The 21,320-nt window shown below is 34.2% G+C and overlaps 1 protein-coding gene across 11 annotated transcripts in view; it reads right to left on the bottom strand.

Moving 5' to 3' along the window:
• Rsh (Rap GTPase activating protein radish) overlaps positions 1-21,320 on the bottom strand; it is a 156,891-nt gene that overhangs the window by 22,919 nt on the left and 112,652 nt on the right. For all 11 annotated transcript variants that reach the window (XM_072002021.1, XM_072002016.1, XM_072002013.1 and 8 more), the window contains 3 exons: positions 21,100-21,304; positions 20,856-20,967; positions 1,517-1,619 (listed from right to left, as the gene is read on the bottom strand). In XM_072002021.1, coding sequence (XP_071858122.1) covers positions 1,517-1,619; positions 20,856-20,967; positions 21,100-21,304 — 420 coding nt within the window. The remainder of the gene's footprint in view (positions 1-1,516; positions 1,620-20,855; positions 20,968-21,099; positions 21,305-21,320) is intronic.

The following is a 21,320-nucleotide window of genomic DNA, read 5'->3' as shown; positions in this document are numbered from 1 at the left end:
TACTCAATGATTTTCAAATGGACAAATTCTGTTTTTCTTTTGCAATTTTGCTAAAGATCTTTGGGTTTTTATGATTCATGTGTAGACTACGGATATTCACGCTGGCTAACAGTCAGCGAATTTTTATAAATATGATTTAAAAGTCGAAACCTCGACAGAAATATTTTATCCTGGTTTATGTATACGTTTCCTACATTTTTGAAGCTTTAAAAATATCAAATGTAGAAAAGTGTCACTTGCTATTTCGTTCTCATATTATTTGATATTTTTGTCTCTATATGAAGTCGTAACTTTTTATTCCTACGCTAATTAAATAGCGGAAAACTATTGAAACTTAGTCCTGTTATTGTACAATTAAAAAATTTCTCATGGCGTATCAAAAGTATGAAAAAATTATTGTTAATACTTGTCATCTTTCGTCTCGATCTTATACTACATTTTTTATTATTACATGTTGCGTATATTGACGATATATCGGCTGGTAAAATATTTGTTTCAGTATCTCAACTAAATTGTATATATTTATAGGTCGATGAGTAATAAAAATAACTGTTCTTCCCTCGGGACGTATGGTAAAACGAAGACTATACATCTTTTCATTCTATAAATTTAATAGCTTCTGGAGCTATATACTTCGATGTTATTTCACGTTTAACGATATAATATTCACAACATTCACGTTCTCTGTTATCGTATTAAACCATTCCGAATATTTTAATACTGATACATACATTATATTTGTTACAATTAAGCGATAAAAGGATATGATAAAAATTTATTATCATATAGATTTATTTCTTTATATTATTACTACATACATATGTTTATTTCTTATTTCTTTCAGGTGATAGAATATCTTCAATTATTCTATCCTATATGCAATAAAAACGTATACGATATGATTTTCGTTCTATGGATCGATTCCCCGATCCAGTTCACCACAAATGCGGCGATGCATTTCGAGAATCACGATCGTTCCAATTCCGATCGACCGAATCGTATTTCCAACGATATGACGTTTTTCCACGTCATGTGGAAATGCGTTTTACGATGAAAAATCCGCAGTGAAGCGATCCTGAGGTCTTTTAAACCTAGACCAACCGCTAGAAAATAGACAACCTGAATCCAAGTGTTTTTTTATTAGAAAAATTGATATACGAAACACCTGCAAAATAAAAGTTACCTTTCCATATAAACTTAAAATAACAATCGCGATCTATACAACGGTATACTACGTACAATGACGATTTTTACGATTTTACGATTCTCGGACAATTGTTGCAATACGATTTTAATTCTTCAATTTTTAAATTACCAAACAACTTTCATAATTTTATTCGACAATTTTGCAATTGTGCAAAGACCTTAAAAGGAATAACAATGTAAACAAGGAAGAGATGGACAATAAATTCGTAGCTCAGTTTCTGCATTGACGTGATAAGCAAGATGGAATTGTTGATTATACGTTCGTCAACATTTTTATAATTTTCTTCGTGTATTAACATTTTTTACTCACCGCCTAGCCCGTTTCTGATTGGGTCCCGTGAGATTCAGGCCACAGCTATTACATTTTAGGCATTCCTCATGGTAGTGATTGTTGTCGTACAGCGGCGACGGTTCTTGAAACAATAAAAACAATACTTAGTTGATTTAACCCTTCGGCAATCATTCTATAGACAATTTTACACTCTCTTGTATTTAATATATGTGATCTTTTATTTATCATGATATTAGATTGATTTAATAGATATGATAGAAAAATTTATATTTATTAGATCAATTTAGTTTTAGCATGTAGGAAACAATGAGATAACAAAGAGATCAATTGTTTAATAGTTGATACAATTTTATTAATCATAATTATGTGAACTGATTAAATGGAATAGAAGTGTTCTGATTAAATAGAAAAATTAAACAATTTAGTATACCTAGACAGGAAAAGATAGGACTTGCAAGTGAATTTTCTTATAAATACTAAGACTAGAGAAAGAAGTTTCTCGCGGAAGATTCAGGAAGAGACAAAGTTAATAACGTGAATTGAGAGGAAACGAAATTAAGTAGAGCGACCTGCTGTTTAAAATTCACCAAATATCTCCAATCATTTTGATTTAAGTCTTTTCGTCTAAAACTTTCTTCGTCGATAACGTAATTCCCTAAGAAATTATTCCACTGAAAGGAAAAAGTTTATAAAATTAATAAAACCTTCCTCGAAACGAATTTCCAATGATTAGTCCAAAAACCAATAGAACCATCACCGTTTACAACTTTTTAGAGCTGTTAGGGTAGTTAGATTTCGCTCACAACTTTCTGGAATTTGTTAGATTCGCTAGACATTAATTGTGTCTATAATTTATTCAAATTTTCTCAACAAAATCGTCCAATAGTTCACTAATGAGAAAGAAAATTTACAGTTTCGTTTTTCATTTTATTATTATTATAGTACAAAAACAATAATAATTTCATTTTGTAAATGTTTCTTCTATAAAGTATAATATCTTATATACAGTAAAGTGTAATGCTATTTCCATAAAATAATATTCTTATTTTTAAAGTATTACAGGTCATTTATTAAAAATCAAACAGCTTGAAAAATTAATACTTTGTAGATATTTCAAATGCTCGACCGAATTTTTGAAAATTAAATTACGTAGCATTCAAATATAAAAGAGCAACATAAGCAGTATTAAATGCTATGAAAGATGAATATAATATAAATGGTATTGATATAGGATTTTTGTTCTAACTTTTTAAGAAGATGCCTAGGAATTTATGTTCGTGCAATGTTTATATAATATGTTCACATTTTATGTAATATTTTTGTAACAATTTCTTAGTTTTACTCGTGAGACGTTCACGTCCTTTCATGGAAAGGAACTGGAATATTCTGCATAAGTATTGTAGTTTTTATCTCCGTTGTAGTGATAGCAGTAAAGGCCCACATTAGCAAGTAGTAGAGCCCGATATTTCATCCCATGACTTTACCGATTTTACGTATGTATATTCTATCTACATACAATTCTTTTCCAGTTTCTTGCACTTTTTAAACAAACATTACTGTTAGATATTGTTTTGTTCAGTCATATTCAATTGCTTTTTTTGTTTTATTAAATTTATCATGAATTACTTTTCAATAAAGCCATGGTGAAAGCTGAATAATCAATCATTTCAGATAGAATTTTCAAAGGCAGAAATAATTCACGTGTTTTATTCAAATTACTGTACATGGTAAATTAATATTATATTACAAAGAAAAACGGCAATTATTTAGTATTTCACACTTTAAACCTACTGTACACACTGATACTTGATCCTACTTACATATCTCTAAATATGATTGTGAAGATTATATTTTTAAAAAATTGTGATTGTTCAATTTGTTCGCCTCTCATTGGTCTATATACATTTATAATAAAACAATATATTATAATTGTAATTATATCGAATTCATGCTTCTACTTTACTCGATATTGTATAACATACAATCGACTATGAATTAATCTAATCGCTGTACCACGGATGTTTATACGGTATTTTTAACGTTTCCCAACGTATTTAAAGAAACGAAACCTACATAAAAACTTTTTTCTCGCGTACCAAACATCACAAAAAGCATCCTACTTTGTTCATCTCAAATATTTATATTATATATTACGCATTCTGCGGATTATTGCAATTTTAAATTTCCCAAAAGCGCATAAACATCCTCAGTGTAGTTATCACAAAAGTTGAAATTACTTTAACGAAACAAAAATTACATAAATCTGAAGCTTTAGCGTAAAACTTAGTAGTCGCAAGATATCTTGGAAGTTCTTTTTTTTTTTTTTTTTTTCGTGCCCTAAATCGCCTTCTTTCTTCTCTTTTTCCTCGTGTTTTATACTTAACGACCACTCGCCAAGGGTGTGGCCTCTCTTTCTTTCGTGCCGCTGCCGTGGGGACCATAAAGAATTCCAACGCGTGCCGAGCGTGGAATGTTGATATCGCCGGGTAGAAGGAAGGCGCCGCGGCGCCGGCGTCGAGACGCGTTTTTCGTGACCGACTCTCTGAAGTCTAATTGCACGCACGCACGCGTGCAGGTTATCACGCGAATAAATTCAGACGTTTCATACTTCCCAGTGCGAATCTTTGACAGGCCAGTGACCGGAAATTTACATTTTTATTGTGCCACTTTGGTAATTTTGAATGCTGCGCGACTGATAAGTAGGTGGATGTAATTTAGACGACAAAGGGATTCGCTAAGCTTTAGGAAGAGCTTTTCGCCGCCGAGTAACGGAAATGCGAGATACTTAGTGGGATGGATTAGACGCGAGAAGTGGATTAATTGGAATCGGTTTAATACTATTTTATTTTCTCACTTCTGGAAATTCGAATAATTGCGCGAAATGTAAGGAATTTAGACGAAAGGGAAGTTTCGAGAGTTTTACATTCGTGCGAAACAAATTCTTTTCCTTTAAATCGGAGTCTTTGTATACGTGAACGACGCGATAAGGATGATGGATTTCTAATGAGGCAAAGTTTTACATTTTTATTACATTATGCCGTAATTTGAAGCAGCGTAAGAGATAAGAAGCTTGGATGAATTAAGGAAGCTCGTTTTCAGCTTTCTCAGAAATGTGAGTAGTTGGACAGATACGAGAAATTTTCACCGGCTATAGAGTAATGAACTAGCAGATAGAAAGTAATTAGAAATACGAAGATTATAAATATTTGTAATATAAGACATATGAAATTCTACAATTAGAATACACAGCAATTTTTTCGAAACTACTTGTACGTGTATAGATCTATAGGTAAAATGAAAGCAAAATTACTTTATCACGTTATTAAATAATATCATTATTAATTGTCAACTATTAACAATTTAAAGGCACGAATAAAATATTGTAAAACGTAGCATAACAAGCAGAACTCAATTTTAACAGATTATAATAATATGATAAGAGCATTTGCTTCTTATCGTTGAAACAAAAAGATACGTTTCATAAAATATGATATGATCATTTTTAATTGGACGCAGAAGGAGCATAGATTAAATGGAACAGATATATCATTTTAATTGGAAGTACTTACATAACAGCGTATAAAAATATTCACAAATGGTACTTACATGTAATGTAACAAACGTCAAATGAAATGAAAAACGCATCGTACTGTTCGTACGTGCATAAAAACAATTATATCGCACAAAGTATCAGCATACATGTCATAAGAAAACATACACAAATCATGCAAATTAACGGTATCTGTTCAACGTGATATCACGATCAATTTCCCAATAATCCAATTATATCGCCCACGAGAAGAAATCGCGCGAAACGGGAAACGTTTGCCTCGAACTGGAAGAAGCGCGCTAGCTGGGACAGGAAATTGTTGATGCAGAGCTCCCGAGAAGCTCGAGTCTAATCCCCAAGTTTAATCGATACGACTATTAGAACAAAATGAAGTATCCCACGAGTCTGTCTCTCATCTCTTCGTACGCCTACAATCTCGTATCTTCGTAGAAACACGAAATACACGCCACACACCACTACATTATCAACACTGTAGCTAGTTGAAGGGTTAACGCTCTTCTAAACAGGAAGTGAACTTTACGTGCTGATTCGCGACGCGATAAACGAGATAAAGTTCGGAACTTGCAAAAGGCGCGCGATAAAGCCCGATTAATTAAGATTCCCGCCAGGGATAATAGAGCGTAATTCAACCAAAAGATCCGTGGGGAGACGAGCCACGACAATTTTAATATTGCTGTTGCAAAATTGTTCGCGTCGCTTCGTTTATGGATCTCAGGGCAACGCGTTGCGGTATTTAAGTTTGCGTTTATTAGTTTGTCGGAATAGAGGGAAGGAGGTGAAGTAAATGTAAGAGAAAGATTAGTATGAGTGAAACGTTATAGGAACATATACGTTTCATTTCTAGGATTATAGTGAATATACAGTCGCCATAATATTTGAGCTGATTCCGATAGTATTGTGAAAGAATGTTTTGTGTAAAAATGTAATTATAGTAAATGTAAGGAAAATATCAGTACGCGTGGAAAATGATAAAAATATATTTGTTCAATTTTCTTAAACAATACAGTGCAAATATTGTGCAGGCAAATGATATACTTGTTGTTATGTAAGCATTCAAAGCATTCAAATGAGCGTTTCATATGTTATAATGTAATTATAAACAATTTTTATTCATGTTTGTAGACGACAAACCTATGCAATAAATTTCTTTTCAATTACCACGGTACCGAAGCCTCTTGTCCTAGAAAATGTTCTACAAAAATCTGTTAACAGCGAGCTACAATTTACAGAGAAATTGCGACGTGGACAAGGCTTGGTCGCGATTCTTCGTGCAGAATGGCAAACGAGAAAATGGAGAAAAAGAAGTTACGAGGCAAAAGCACGCGCGTCACCGCGGTAAGCCCGGTTTATCGGCGCTTTAACCTCCGCTTCTCTCCTCGTGCAAGCCAACAAGCATCCGGCTTATCTGGCTCGGTCGTCTAAAAGCGGGATCTCTGTCGTGGCTCGTAAAGAAAAGAAAGTAAAAAGGGAAGAAGTATCGAAGGATCGCGATCGGCGTGAAAAGGGAAACGGCTGGATTTTCCCTCGCATTGGTAAAATTCGGGTGAAAGCAAGGGACAATTAGAATATTCGTGGAAGGTGATTACGCACGAATGATTTATATAGCGTACCCTTGATGGGAAAAATATAGCCAGTAATAAAAATCGTACAGTTAGCCAGGCTCGATAGTATACGAGTTTTGAATATCAAAATGAAATAGAAATAGAAATAGAAATAGAATAGAAACAGAAATCTGACAAGATAAATTGCTTACGCTCAAAAGTGCATATAACACGTCAACTGAAAGCTAATTCTTCTTTCCCAGTTGCAGGTTAATTTTTATCTGTTAGGGTTGTCTATCGTCCCTGAATATTGCACGATGGTGACATCTAAACTATAAAAATACCCGTATTTCTGACTCAGTTGATGATATTGATATGATAAAATAAATAATTATTTGAAAGATTGGAAAATATTTATTCGTATATAAAATAACAAATTATTACTTTGATAATTATGTAATTAAATGATTTGTATATTTAAATAAATAGCTCATGGTTATTGCAAAATGAATTTACTGAAATAAAATGATATATTATTTAAATAACCATTCCATAAATATTTCATTTATATAATGCTTAAGTCTTGTTTGGTTACACAACCGAGGCAAGCAAATGATCGTTATAAAACCATTACGTAATCGAAACTTGAAGTTTACAACAATAGTGAATTAATCGTTCGAAATTATGAAAAAAAAAATAATACGTAACGAAATAATTTAAAATGACCAAAGAAACTTATCAAACTCCTATGTATCCATTAAAGAATAAATAACTTATATAACAAGATAATGACAAATTTCTAAAAGTCTGATAAATTAATAATTTCCATAAATAACTTAAACAGCACATAATTGAGATAATGAAATAATTGACATTTTTTAACAGCCTATAAAACTAGTTATCAGTAATCTTTAATTTATCCCCACATTCTTCTCGCCTTCTTTCCTCAATTTTGCCTACGTTCCTCTAGTTTACAGAACTCTTCAAAATCTCACTTTCTACTAAATTTCGTTCACCATCCAAACATTTACTGTGTCGATTTTTAAATTCTCTCTTATTTCCACTACGTCTAGGTTATCATCATGCAGTAGCATTATTTCTATATGCAGATTGCACGTGACAAATTAACCAAGAGAATTTAATCTGTAACATCGAAATGCAATTGTTAATATTTAATACATCCTGTCATATTACGTCTCTACGTCAGCTATATGTATATTACGGTCATTTTCAATAAATCATATCATGTGACTTACAATTGTAAACTAATCAGTTTATCATCACCAGAAACTTTATTAACCCTATTTACCGAACATTTTTAATTTCACCATTAAAACAATTTCGCTTATCTGGTTCAAATAACATTTCGACAGAAGATGCACGCCTCTGATAATTCTGCTAAATTGATCTAAATTTTCTCCGAAACTATAACTACAACTAGCAAAGAAACTGCCGCTATGAAATAAACTTAATTAGATGTTATCAGCTTCATAAATATAGCAAGTTAAGAATTTTTATAGGCCCCTGCTATATATATTCCTTATCGATTGCTTCAAGTATGTAATTCTCGCCGAAACTTCCTCTTTCACTTTTTACTCTCCTTTTTTCACAATTTTCTCTGTAAATTTCGTCCTAACAAATGTCAGGAATTTTTCTTCAAATTCGCCGAAACTCCTTCCATCATTTTCCTTTCTGATCTTCGTTTCTTCTATCTTTCCACATCGCACGACCTTTCGAACTCCCTATTTCCTAAGCTGTTCCTCGAATTTCGTTTGAAACTCTCCACCAAAAAATTCTCCTCGGCTCGATCTCCTTCTTTTTTTTTTTTTTTTTTAAATTCCTCGCCCTAAGACTACTAAATTCCTCTACTTGGAGCGTGTCTCTACGATTCCACTGCTCGACTCTCTTTTCTCAACTCAGCTTCGAAGACCCTCTCTCCTCTATCTTCTAAACCATACCATCCCTCGCTATTTCGTTCCTTAAGTACGGTCACTCCCTCGCACACCGACGTACACATACAGTTTTAAGTAACCCATCTAACTCGTCGAACGAACGCACGCACTTCCTCCAGCTTTATTCTTCAAATATCACGTAGGAACCATACTGAATTATCGATTAATAGATCGTGGAATTTTATGCAAATTCATATTCCATTATAGCAAGTATTACAAAAAGTACTATAATTGGGCTATTTTATGTCTTTTCGTATTACGTGCATTCTGCGCTATAATTTTGCACTTTCAAGTTTCTCGTAGACGCGTAAAAATCTACAGTCTGCTGATTAACGATGCTGATTAAAAATGGAAAAGGACGAAGATTACTACGATAGGTGAGTATAATTGAAATTATAAATCTGATTCACGGTAACAAACGATTCTTTTACATCCATAATATGCGTTTTCCACTTATATACGACATATATACATAGATTAAAATGTAGGTCATCCCTTCATCTGTGTTTTCTTCATCGCCGAAGAAGAATCAAAGATTACAAAATTAAAGAATTAAAAATACGAGTGTCTATAGACGTAATTTAATAATAACAATGAAACGATGAAAGGCTGGAATATCTAGATACATTACGATTTCATTATGGTTTCGAAAGGACGATGGACACTTGTCAAGGCCATGAATCTCGAGAAACAAGCCTTTATAGAGCTCCACCAAGGCGCAAATTGCGTCTCGAAGAATAAGGAAACCCTATTACTTTCTGCTCTAGGGAAAACGTGTTAAGAGCGCAAGCCAGCGGAGAATAGAGTTCTTGGGGTCGTACCGCAACAGGTTTCGAATTTTTCCATCAGAATAGAAAGAAAACTAGAATGGTCAACGTCGTTGAAGTATTTAGGCTTTAGAAGAATTCACGTGGGAAGATCGAAAGTTAACAAAGACTCTAAAAATTAATCTTTGTGATTCTTCGATTATATGGAATTATACACCGTACAATTCGATTCAGTGACTCAAGAAAATTAGAATTGTGTAATCTTAATGTTTTATTAACTGTATTATACACATATTAATTAAAATATATTATACTATATAATAATTATGTAAATACATTATACTGTACTAATTAAGTGAAATAAAACTGTTACATTATATTAATTACATTTTTGCATTGACTACGCAAAGTATTCAGAATGACCTAAAATTAATACTTTTAAGACATAAGCTCTTAATATTTCTTTGTAGTGCAATTCAAAGAGAAGATACAATTTCGCATTTAAAATACACCAACGCACGAATACGCATAAAATTAATATAAACACACAGTCCATTCTGAATTATTTAATTTTGTGGACACTTAACAAATTCGGTATTTCAAGCACAAATCACGTATCGTTACAAAATAATTCATAACGTGAAACTTAACTTTCATTGCAACATAATACAACGGTAGAAATGATCTTCGTTAGAGTTAGTAAATCGTCTTCCATTCTATTTTCTAAATGAAGAAAAAATGCATGAAATTTGTAGCGATATTAAAGAAAAACAAAGAAGGCGAGCAAAGAGTTTGGTAATTAAAACGTTTCTAATGATGATCGAACGATCGATCGATCGTAGGCGAATTGAGTTGGCGTGTTAGATAGGAATTAGTAATGAATGCGGCTGCGTTGTCGGGAATTAATGACGAAAGACAATCGAGGCTAGACGGACTGAATTTATCGAAACTAATGAAATTCCTGGAATCGCGGGACGCTGGCGATTACGGTCACGTCCTGTTAAAATGATAATTATTTCTCAGGCAGTTATTACGGCTAGAATTCCTTGACGATTTTCGCGAACGAAAGAAGAAAAGGGGAAAAAAGAAGAAATCGTAGCACGACGAAGTCACTTATTACAGATTTACCGATCATCGAATCGATGGAAACGATATTCGTCTGTTCATCGAGAGTTTGCTTCAAATTTCATATCTTTTAATTCTTTTTTTCAAAGTTTTACAAATCCTCTTTGGGTTTTGTAATAATTGTTACACTACTCTTATGGCGTAAGTACAAATTTTTAAATGACGAGCAAATAGAATTAAAGTTCAATTGAAGAAATATTTAGAATTTTTTTATAGGCGAAATTAAACTTATCGGTAAAAATAAAAACATGTTAAATATAAAATTTTCGGACGCACGATTCATCGATAATCGGATGAAAATTTAATAAATAGCAGTTTGTAATAACTCAGTATCGATACAGATCAACTTCACTTTAGTTACTCTATTTCGAAAACTTCTTGATCGAGCAAGAAGTTTCATTTTCGTGTTTGATATCGATGCTGTACTTTTATTCAATAAAGCTTAGCTACACTTTTCATCTTGTAATTTCATAAGTTGCAAAAGTTCTCTACAAGCCGATTTTCACACCCCTTTCAATGTTATACAATTACTTCTTTTCGAAAGATACTGTATCAAGATATTGCATGTTCGAAAAATGAAAGGGAAATTCATTTTTGAACATATCGATTTCACAAAGTGATTGGATGTCCCTTTTATTCTGAACGTGGATAACGAGCCTCATTTTATGGGATAACGAATTTCATTTGTCTTCATTCATGGGAGATTTTGCACAACTTTTTGTGCAATTTGTAGGCATATTACGTTTCGCGGGTAAAAAATTATTTTTCTGCTTCAAAATATGTTATTTTGTTCTTGCTTATTTGTAATTTACAATGTTTCAGGATACAGGATATAGGAAATGGGTTTAGCGAAAAAGGAAATAAGGTGTAGGATATGGAATATAGAGTAGGATACACGGGGTGTGGGATATGGTCCAATAAATATTGGGCACAAGATGTGGGAAAGGGCATATGGAAAATGTGCTGTAGGATAAGGATATGGAAATATGAAATATAAAATATGAAATGGACATACACGCTGTTGAAATTAGAATGAAAGACACGGGCTAGAGATACGAAATGTGCAGTATAGAATGTGAAGGAGAGTATATGAAGACGAAGTATTAATTGTAGGATACACGATATAAGATGTGGGATGTAGGATATAGGATATGGAAGATGGGATAGGATTCGCCAAACAAGATTGCGGTTAGTTGCACACCTACTTATCAAGGATTCAAACTCAATTTTCCCGAAAACGCAGCTCTACATGAAAAGCTTTTATTCTATATTTTTGACTTACTTTTATATGAGAAATTTCCTTCTTTCCCGTTGTATCGCGACTTCGGAAACACTCTGTATAAATATTCCCATAATCATGGTATCGATCAATTTATGTGAACAGAGGTAAAACTTCTTGACTTTCAGTAGTAAAACTCGATACATTACGCGATCATTTCATTCTCACCATTCTCTCAAGAAACTTCCGCTTAAATTACAATAAACATCAATATCGTACATGACCACCATACTTTGATCACGTATATTCCCAGTAACCAATATATCATGTATTCGTGATAACTTCCATTCGAAAATTCTATAAAGACGAATCGACACTGAAGTAGCAAAAGTCAACGTCGGCAAGTAGTAGGACTCAATATTTTAGTCGTCGACCTATGCATCCTGCCGTTTATCATTATTCGAAGGATTATGATTAATTCAATCAAAAGGGAAATTTTCTATCATATGCGATCATCCATTAGGAGTATTAGTTTCCAAGAATTCCAGAATTATTCAGATTATATTATAAAAGATAAATACAATAGTTACGAAAAGACTGAAATAGAGTTGTAGTTTGATCTCAAATTTTTTAATTAGATTATTGATCTTTAAAAAAAAAAACGAATATTTAAGAAGAACGATATTGAATCATTTCTAACAAATACACCAGACATTATTTAAAACTAACAATCACACGACATTTAATACTTCGTATTTTATATTTTTCTTCTACTTGTTGAATTTTTACTTTAATCAGAACAAATCGTACAATAGCATTGAACTTTCCAACTCTATAAAATCGTCTAATCGCAAAACATCTTCCAATCTACCTTCGAAATTAATCTAAATCTTAAACAAACGTGTCAAAGTACGCACACGAAGAAACTCGCAAGTCCGTCCACCCTTCGGTCGATTAACATTTTTCGATTAAAAGCCCATCAAGCTGGCGTGACAAGCGGCAGGAGGAAGAGGTTAGATTAGGGAATAATACGATCAGGCCGTTCGATTGAATTTCCATTCGTCGGGCGCAATTTCTCTTCCTCCGTCCATCGCGGTCCATCGTCTTCCATCTAATGCTGCCATTGTACTCCGCCAGTCTACTACAAATGGTCCAGAGAAGGAAACGAACAGACCGATCGACCTGCTAGCTCTGCGACTTTTTCTTTCTTTTTCCCATTTTTTCCTCTAACTTTTTTCCTCGATACCATATTCTTGTTCTTCTACCTCTTTCGATTTGTATCCTTCTCCTGTTTCATCGTTAAATGTTGATAAGTGGCATATCGTAAGATTGTCTGACAATTTAAAACTTATGTTACGAGATGTGGCAATTAGGTTTGAACGTTTATGCAAATTCACGTCTTTATGAAGACATATGAAGAAATGGAATTTAGATATGGATTTCTTTTGCCCTCTAAATGTTACAACGAGCGTTTTCGATATTTCACATATTTTTTCAATTCTACATTTTACAATATAGTGGGATTTCTAGTAATCGGCGATACAACCAAATGGGGAATAATTCTACGCAATAAAAAAAAAAAAAAGAAATTGAAGACGTAAGATGAATTTTATTTATGTGACGCATTGTTTCCGAGAAAATCGAGACTGAAAATTTGCAAAGTATACTTAAACTTTGCCAATTAACTGAACAGAAATAAATAATCGTCAGAAGGTTAAACTGCAGGTGAAAATAAGTCGAAAATGTAGGATAAATATTTTTCGCAAGATGCTTTATTTTCGAGAAAAATAAATTTCAAAATGTATCACGCGTATGCAGTAGACGAGTTCTTAAACTAAACATATTCAAACTTTATCTGCTTGAAAATGAGGCCTTAAATGGGAAAATTTTATTTCACATTTTTCGCATGTAGCGCAACCTCCTGTTGATTGTTCGCTCATAGTCGGTACATAGCCTAGTTTAAATATGCTTGACAAATTCTCAAAATCGATTCTCTCGTAAATGAAGCGTTCTACGAAAAAGATGTTATTCTATGTCTTCGACTTATTCTCTAACGTAGAATCATCCCGTGCCCGATTGTACCATCAGGATACCCTGCGAATTCTTCCATAGATCAACATAGGTCAACAAACTAGGCCCAAGCATATTAAATTTCGTGTCATTTAGCGTTGTTATACGATCGCAAGAATTCGATATTACGAAAATGAAATATAGAAGGTGGTAGAGAAAACGCTTCACTGGAAAACAAGGGCACGTGCAAATACCTTTCGTAGTGGCAATACATACAAAAATAATTTCGTTCAACTTTTCAATACAAATACGTCGCTATGTGACAGCACCTTTATAACTCACACGTGAAAGGTCACAGTTGGAAAATAACAGTGCAATTTTCTGCAAAACATATTTTCATGAATATATGTATATAAAGAAATGATATCTACAATTTTTCGGCCTTATGGCCGTCACTTGTTAAAACACAACACTATCTTTCCCCTATTCTTCCATCGAGAGTCAGAAAAATAAAACTGAGGAGAAGTATAATATAAAAGAAAGAAACCGTCCATCGCATGAAAGGAAGAGGAACGATGAGATTGGCTGAAGAGTGAGAAGGGCGGATGAGAGTATGTTTCACCTTATTATTCTGAGCTTCAACACGAGAATGCGGAAGCAAACCCTGACGCAATTTCGAAATGGAGCCGCGAACTGCCGGAGGATTGCATTAGTCTGCGGTTCGTGAATTAAGGCCAATTCCTTTTTTTTTTTCCTCTTCTTTTCCTTCTTTCTCGTGTTCTTTCTATTTGGTGCGTGGAATGGAATGGAAGATCGACGATGGACCTAGAGGAGAGGTTGGCTTCGAGACAAGAGTGTCACGAGGAATAACGATGAACCGCTGTGATAATGGAAGTGCGCTGGATGCGCCACGTGGAGAGTCAGCCCGTGTTTATTCGATAAGGAACGGTTTGTTAAAAGGCAGCGTGAAATCTTTGTGTGGATCTGACTGATGGATTTTCGGAAATTGACTTTTCGTGGATTAACGAAATAAATCTACACATGTTAAATATATAATGTCTACATAAATCTATATATACCCGTTAAACATAAAATAATCTGGTACAAAAACGTTAGCTCGTAAAATAAACCCTTTTAACGTATATATTAACTCGTATATTATTCAAATGCAACACAATTTATTCACTTTGACCTTAATTAAAGAGAAACAAGAGAAAACTATCATTTGGAAATTTACAATGAATCTTGCAAATTATAATTTAGAAAATTCATATCGTACAATACAAGGTTCAAGGCAAAATGGTTCAAATTGTACGTCAATCTGTGATTTGTATGAAAATAAAATGTACGAACGTGGACAAGCATTTTGATCTACATCGGCAGTTTTATATATAATTTATAATTTCACGATATTGTTAATAAGATAAGATATTATCAGCATTATATTTAATTCAGGATTTTTCCTTTCTTTAGACGAATACTATGAATCTTTGAAATCTTAAACCCTTTATATTCTCATCATATATTCATTGCAAAATATTAATTTTAGACGCCGCTAAAATCTCTAATCGCGTTTGAAGTTATCCTCAAAATTTCTCAAACATGAAAAAGAAATATGATCGACGATCTTCGAAACGAGCCATCAACCAAAGTGGACCGTCCTTGAAGTTAACAAACCAACAGACAAATATTTCCATTTGTTACAAAGTAAGAGATTCTATGTCTCTGACAATTGTCCAACGTTCCCAGCGAGATCCAGCGCGGTAATTAAATTCACGAAGGTAGAAACTCATTGTCAAAGCTCTATAGAAAGGAATACAACGAAGCGGTAGCCGACGAACTTTCGTCGAAAGCGTTTCGTAGCAAGAATTTCTTGTTCGACGATAATCACAGGGGAGTAGTATTCACGGGACGGAATGAAAACTCGAGGTTGGCGCAACAGGGAGCGCCAGAAGAAGCGTTGTAACGACTTCCGGTCCGAAGTTATTCCGACTTCTTCTTCTTCTTTTCACGTAATGAACGGCCTTCTGGCTGGCGACAACGCGAATCGCATGAAACTTACATTTTCGTTGCAAATTTCGCGTGAAACGGTCTTCTCGTTCTCGCTAACGAACAGAAGTTCCTTTTGTCATTGCGATGAATAAAGGGGCGATGATAAATACGAACGGTTATTGTAACAGCGACTCGTCACGATTTAATGAAACGAAAGATCGCTCGAATATTTTACAGATTGGTGGTTAATCGATAAGTAGTTTAGGAATGGTAGAGTGGGCATTTAAAAGAAGAAATTGGGTAAAGGAATTTTCTTTGTGAAAGGATTGAACGATGGAGATGATTGTGCAATGAAAGGAAGACAATTTATGTAGAAGTTAAGATAAAAGTTGGCATTCGTGTAGAGATTTAATAATGTGGAATGGTGACTGTTTCTTTGCGATTCAATGACATGAAAAATCGCACAAATGTTTGAAAGAATCGCGTAAAGGATGGTATAATGAAATTTCTTTAGGTAGGTAATTATAATTTTGTATAGAAATTCTGTTAAAACTGAGAATTCGCATAGAGATTAATCGAAATTTTATATGTAACAGAATCAATTTATTGCCATGATTCTACGTAAAATAGAACTTGTTTACTTCTATAATTTTATAAAATAGAATTATTTATACCTATATGAAATTCCGTTAAAAAATAGAAGTGAAGTGTTTGAATATCTTTTGATACCCATTAAGAAGAATAATGCATGATTTGTAAATTAAATTTATTACAATGCATTTATTTTTGCAGAAAGAAGAATGTAACTGCTGAAACTTCCTTTTTCTGATACGTTTCAAAATGTTGTTAAATCCTAAGATTAATATAAAATTGAAAATTGAAAATTAGAAATCGTGTTTATTTCTCATAAATCCTTAAGCAAGGATATTTCCTTGAATATGCAATTTTACTGGAAGTTTTATCAGAATCTCTGGTTAAATGCATTTCTCGCAGACGAAGATTAAAAACCTGACGAGAAACGAGTCCGGCATCGCAATTAGAAATTCCCTCGAATTTAATCAAAGCTGAGCGTAAACGAAACATCGCGAGATTCATGGAAACGTCCTGTCAACGCTGATCACAAAATTTCCATAAAAGTCGCGTTGCGAAAACTGTTCCACGCCAGTCATAATGCATACGGACGCACGCGTTGTGTTTTCAACACGCGGGAGGAAGCCTCTGACGTGGCTCCAACAATGAAAGCATCCTAACGAGCGGCGTTTCTCCGCTTCGCTAATCACGGGACTCGTAAAACCGTGCTACGAAAATACTCGCCGCTCTTTTAACGGCCGCGCGAAACGCATTTCTCCCGCACGTTTTACCACCGATATAAATATTCGATCGACATTTCTATGTAAACTACTTGACAAAAAGAAAAGAAACGAAAGACTAAGATTGGAAGAAAAATATATGTTATAGTTATCGGTCATTAGTCTATAACACTTCAGGCGATTTACAGTGGCTACGAAAAGCATTTGTACACCGTTGTATTTGTTGAAGCATTTAAGTACTAATTAATTAGGTAATTAATAAGGTCCAAGTAATATATAACGTGTAAAAATACTTCTTGCATTTTGTATTTGTTGTATTTTGTTGTATTTGTTGAAGCATTTAAGTACTAATTAATTAGGTAATTAATAAGGTCCAAGTAATATATAACGTGTAAAAATACTTCTTGCAGCCACTGCACTTTTTTTTAACTGTACGTCAATAATATATGATTGTTATTGAAATGTATGAATATTAATTTCCATTGCAGAAATTAGTGGTCAAAAGCAATATTTACTACATTCTTGTCGAATCGACATATAAACACACACTTATTCAACGTAGGTATGGTTTTGATGGGAGCCACTATTTTATACAGTAATTTAGTTACAGGAACACAATTATGAATTTTGTGTTGACAAATAACGAATACATTTTGTATTATTGTTTATCATTGTAACGTGACAAATCTGATTTTAAAAAGACTAAATATTCAATTAAATATTGGTATTTGAAATAGCGATAGAATTTACAAGAGGTAGAACAAAGATAGAATTAGCAAGTAATGACAGAATGTTTCGAAGATATAGATTAGAGTCTTCCTGCATAGTAAGTTCCCAATATTTAAAGATTTTTATGAAAACGTGTAAATACATTGATGAATTGCTTATATAAGAGCGAGTAATTATTAGTAATTAAAATTTATTATTTGACGATCTTGTAGAAAGATGGTAAGTATTGCTTTTAGCCATTAGTTTCTCTTTAATTTATATAGTTTAGTGACATTCATTTACTGTTAGTACAAATTGACTAAATTAGGAGAATTAGTGCACGAGAAATGGATGTGATTAATTTAACCTTTGCGCTGCAGAATTCGGCTATAGTTAAGGTAACATTGAAATTTATTATTCTTTAACATGGAATTTGATAAAAATCTACATTGCTACTCTAAAAAATGTCCGAAGAAAACGTGTCCATAATAATTTTATTATATATGATCATTACTGTTACACGTAATAGAATATTACATATAGTTTGTCATGATTATTAAACTTTGTCGAATTTTCCTGTTGGTCACGGGCAACTCCCTCATTTTTAAATCCTTTAATTTATAAACAATAAATAAAACTAAAAATAGGTTCTTCTTTAGTTTTTCAACATTAACATAACATTATCATTATTATATATAGTTTTTTTTTTTTTTTTTGTATCGACAGAATATATAATTGAAAGGCCATCGTGATTAGATCAAACAGCGATACCTAAAACAGGTGGGTTCGTCGTCGAGTAGTGCGTTTAATTGTACTACTGTTCGTGGTAGATTTCTTAAAGAGATAGTTAAGACACGTTTTCTTCCAATTTGTCCAAATACTTCTAAGCACTGTATATACACCGATGCAAATAGGGAAAAAGCAAAAATATCTTAAAAATCAACTAATTTTTTTCTATCCTCTAGAATCAATTCTTTTAAAAAATACTTTAACGAATGAACTACGCAGCACAAAAGTTAAAGAACAGCGAAGATATAGTAAATAATATGATATATACATCGTGTCCTATGACACGACGAGTGATCCTACCTCCGACGGAGCGTCAAATCGACGAAAAGCGGCAACCTCATCCCGTCGCTGGCCAAACGGAATCCTCTTTCACTATGACGAGTCCTTTTTCCCATCACACTCGTTGCACACCTTGTTTTCGCGTCACATGTCACACGAGTACACCGCGAACGCAAGCAAACATCGAACGCGCGCACCACTGACCAAAGAATGTGCTTTTAACCATCGAACAGTCCTTCGAAATTATTTCTATCCCCCCCAAAAACGTATTTAAAGGAACCAAATGCCATATGCAAGGACGTTAGCCGGCTTTCAAGTGTTCGCAATACGCGATATCCGCCACACACCGCCACAAGTGGTTGCGTCCTGTCACTAGTCAGGTACTGGGTCAGTTGAAATTAGCTTTGCCAAGGACAACGCTATCCAGGGCAAGTCCTGCGACTGGACACGCTTCTAAGGGATCTGATCAGTCGATCGATCCCTCGAAAGATTCCTCGATCATCGTTTGAAGGGCACCACCCATCCTTCTAATGGAAAATCGAAGCTGTCGTCCGGTCAATAGAACAGCTGGATCCTCCGACAAAATTAGATCTTTTCTAATAAGAATGCAATTTTATTCACGTCGGAATAGACTCGTCGTTAAAGTAAACACAGCGTACAGATGAACAGGTGATCCCTTGAGAGGAGCTTGTCAACACACGATGCTTTTTAGTGAAAACATAGCTTCGTGTCTAGATAATTCAGAAAAACCTCGATCATTCTTGATCCATCCTTTTCCTTGATGTTAGTTCGATGGCACAGGAGATGTTGATCCTTCGAAGGCGTATAAGAATGTTGAATTATTCGATCGTCGATCTGGACAACAAGCCGATCCACGATCACTATGTCCGGTTGGATTGCATGGCTACAAGGATCACAGAGCTTTTTGCATGCCGTTGATACGACGATGGTGTTTGAGCGTCCAGGACACTAGGATGAAACGAGGAAACACGTCTCGACGCGAGAAGTACACGCACACGCTCGACAAGCAGCAGCTCATCGAGGCTGGTTTCCTCTTCGGCTGGTTGTCGACTGTCATGCACCCAGTGTCACTCCATTGGAACTAGAGTAGCTGGCACCACGCTTGCGTCCACGGAGACGCTGCACGGCGTCGCGACGCCGGCTGGACACGGCGAACGCCGCGCCGTTGCCAAGGCGCATGCTGCCGCTCGATTCCGCTTTACAGAGATATATCGAAGGCGCGAAATTCGAGCGGATTTTTTGGCGCTAGTGGATGGTTTCGTGAATCTTCTGCGGGTCTTTCGTGAATCTTCTGCGGGTCTTTCGTGAACCTTATGAGCGTTATGGGTTTCGAACATTGGGATAAAGTTGCGAGGAAAACTGATGGACGTTGAAGCTCCAGATATGGAGATGAGAAGGGAGATTTAGATTTGAATTTTGATATTATCTTTGTGAATTTGTCGATCGATTGAGATTTGAGAGGATTCTTAACGTATGTGTGATTAGTAATTTCACCGAGCAATACTAAAGCAGAAGTTTCAAGATTGTGCAATTAAGATAAGAATAATGGTATTTAAGTCGAAGTGATAAATTATTTTAGAAATCCTTTATCGTTAATATAGATGTATTTTGATATTGCAATGAAATTGACGTAGAAAGTAGGATAATTGATATATTTTTAATTAAATTGATGTCGTACATAGTTAAAGGTTCGGCAAAATCTTCAAATTATTTAATTTAAGTCCTAAATAAATACGCTTGATCCAGAGAAATAAATGTGAAAATAAAGAATTTGTGATATATAAATAAAGTAATGATTTCATTAGAAACAACAAATATCATGATAAAATAATCGTAAATTTTCGTTTGTAATAAGTGATACCTTTTAAAGGACGTTTGCGTCTGACAATGTACAAACGATACTACTTAATGCGGAGCGAGAGATTTGAAATAATATTGGCCAACAGAGACCATTTATTATCACTCTATTATATATGATTTATATAGAGAAATATTTTTCGTATTTCAGGATACAAGTTTCAAGGTTCCTTCTCACGTGTTGCAGTTTACCCAATTATGAAATTTATCACTCACCAGTCTGGGTACTGCTATCGAAAAAGGTGTTCGATGTCTCGACAGACATCGTAGCAAACGTTCCATCAGTGATTTGAGTGGAACTGTCTCTTCGTCCTTGATATCTTTGAACCTAATAAAAATCAAGAATATGTATTAACAGACAAGAATTATTATCCAACAATAATTAAATCAAAACAATTCTTCAATTTCCAAACAAAAAAGAAACTTTAGTATTTTGCTAATTAATTAATAAAAAACCAACCATTTTTTCGCTTTGAGAGCTCTGTCTTCTAAAATTTCGACATCTTATTGTTTCTTCCGTGGTACTCTGTCGTCGAAAGCCACGAGCAATAAATATCTCGTCTGTTGTCGACTGCCTTCTAGCTATTGGAGCATGTGGTATGCCTCCCGGTGCACGAGCACAAGGACTCGGGTCTCTCGAAGAACAAGAGGAGCTATCTGGCGACCTACAATGCAGAATTT

This window comes from Bombus fervidus, chromosome 4, assembly GCF_041682495.2.
Source record: "Bombus fervidus isolate BK054 chromosome 4, iyBomFerv1, whole genome shotgun sequence".
NCBI classification, from domain to species: domain Eukaryota; kingdom Metazoa; phylum Arthropoda; class Insecta; order Hymenoptera; family Apidae; genus Bombus; species Bombus fervidus.
This window is presented reverse-complemented; position numbering and strand designations above follow the sequence as displayed.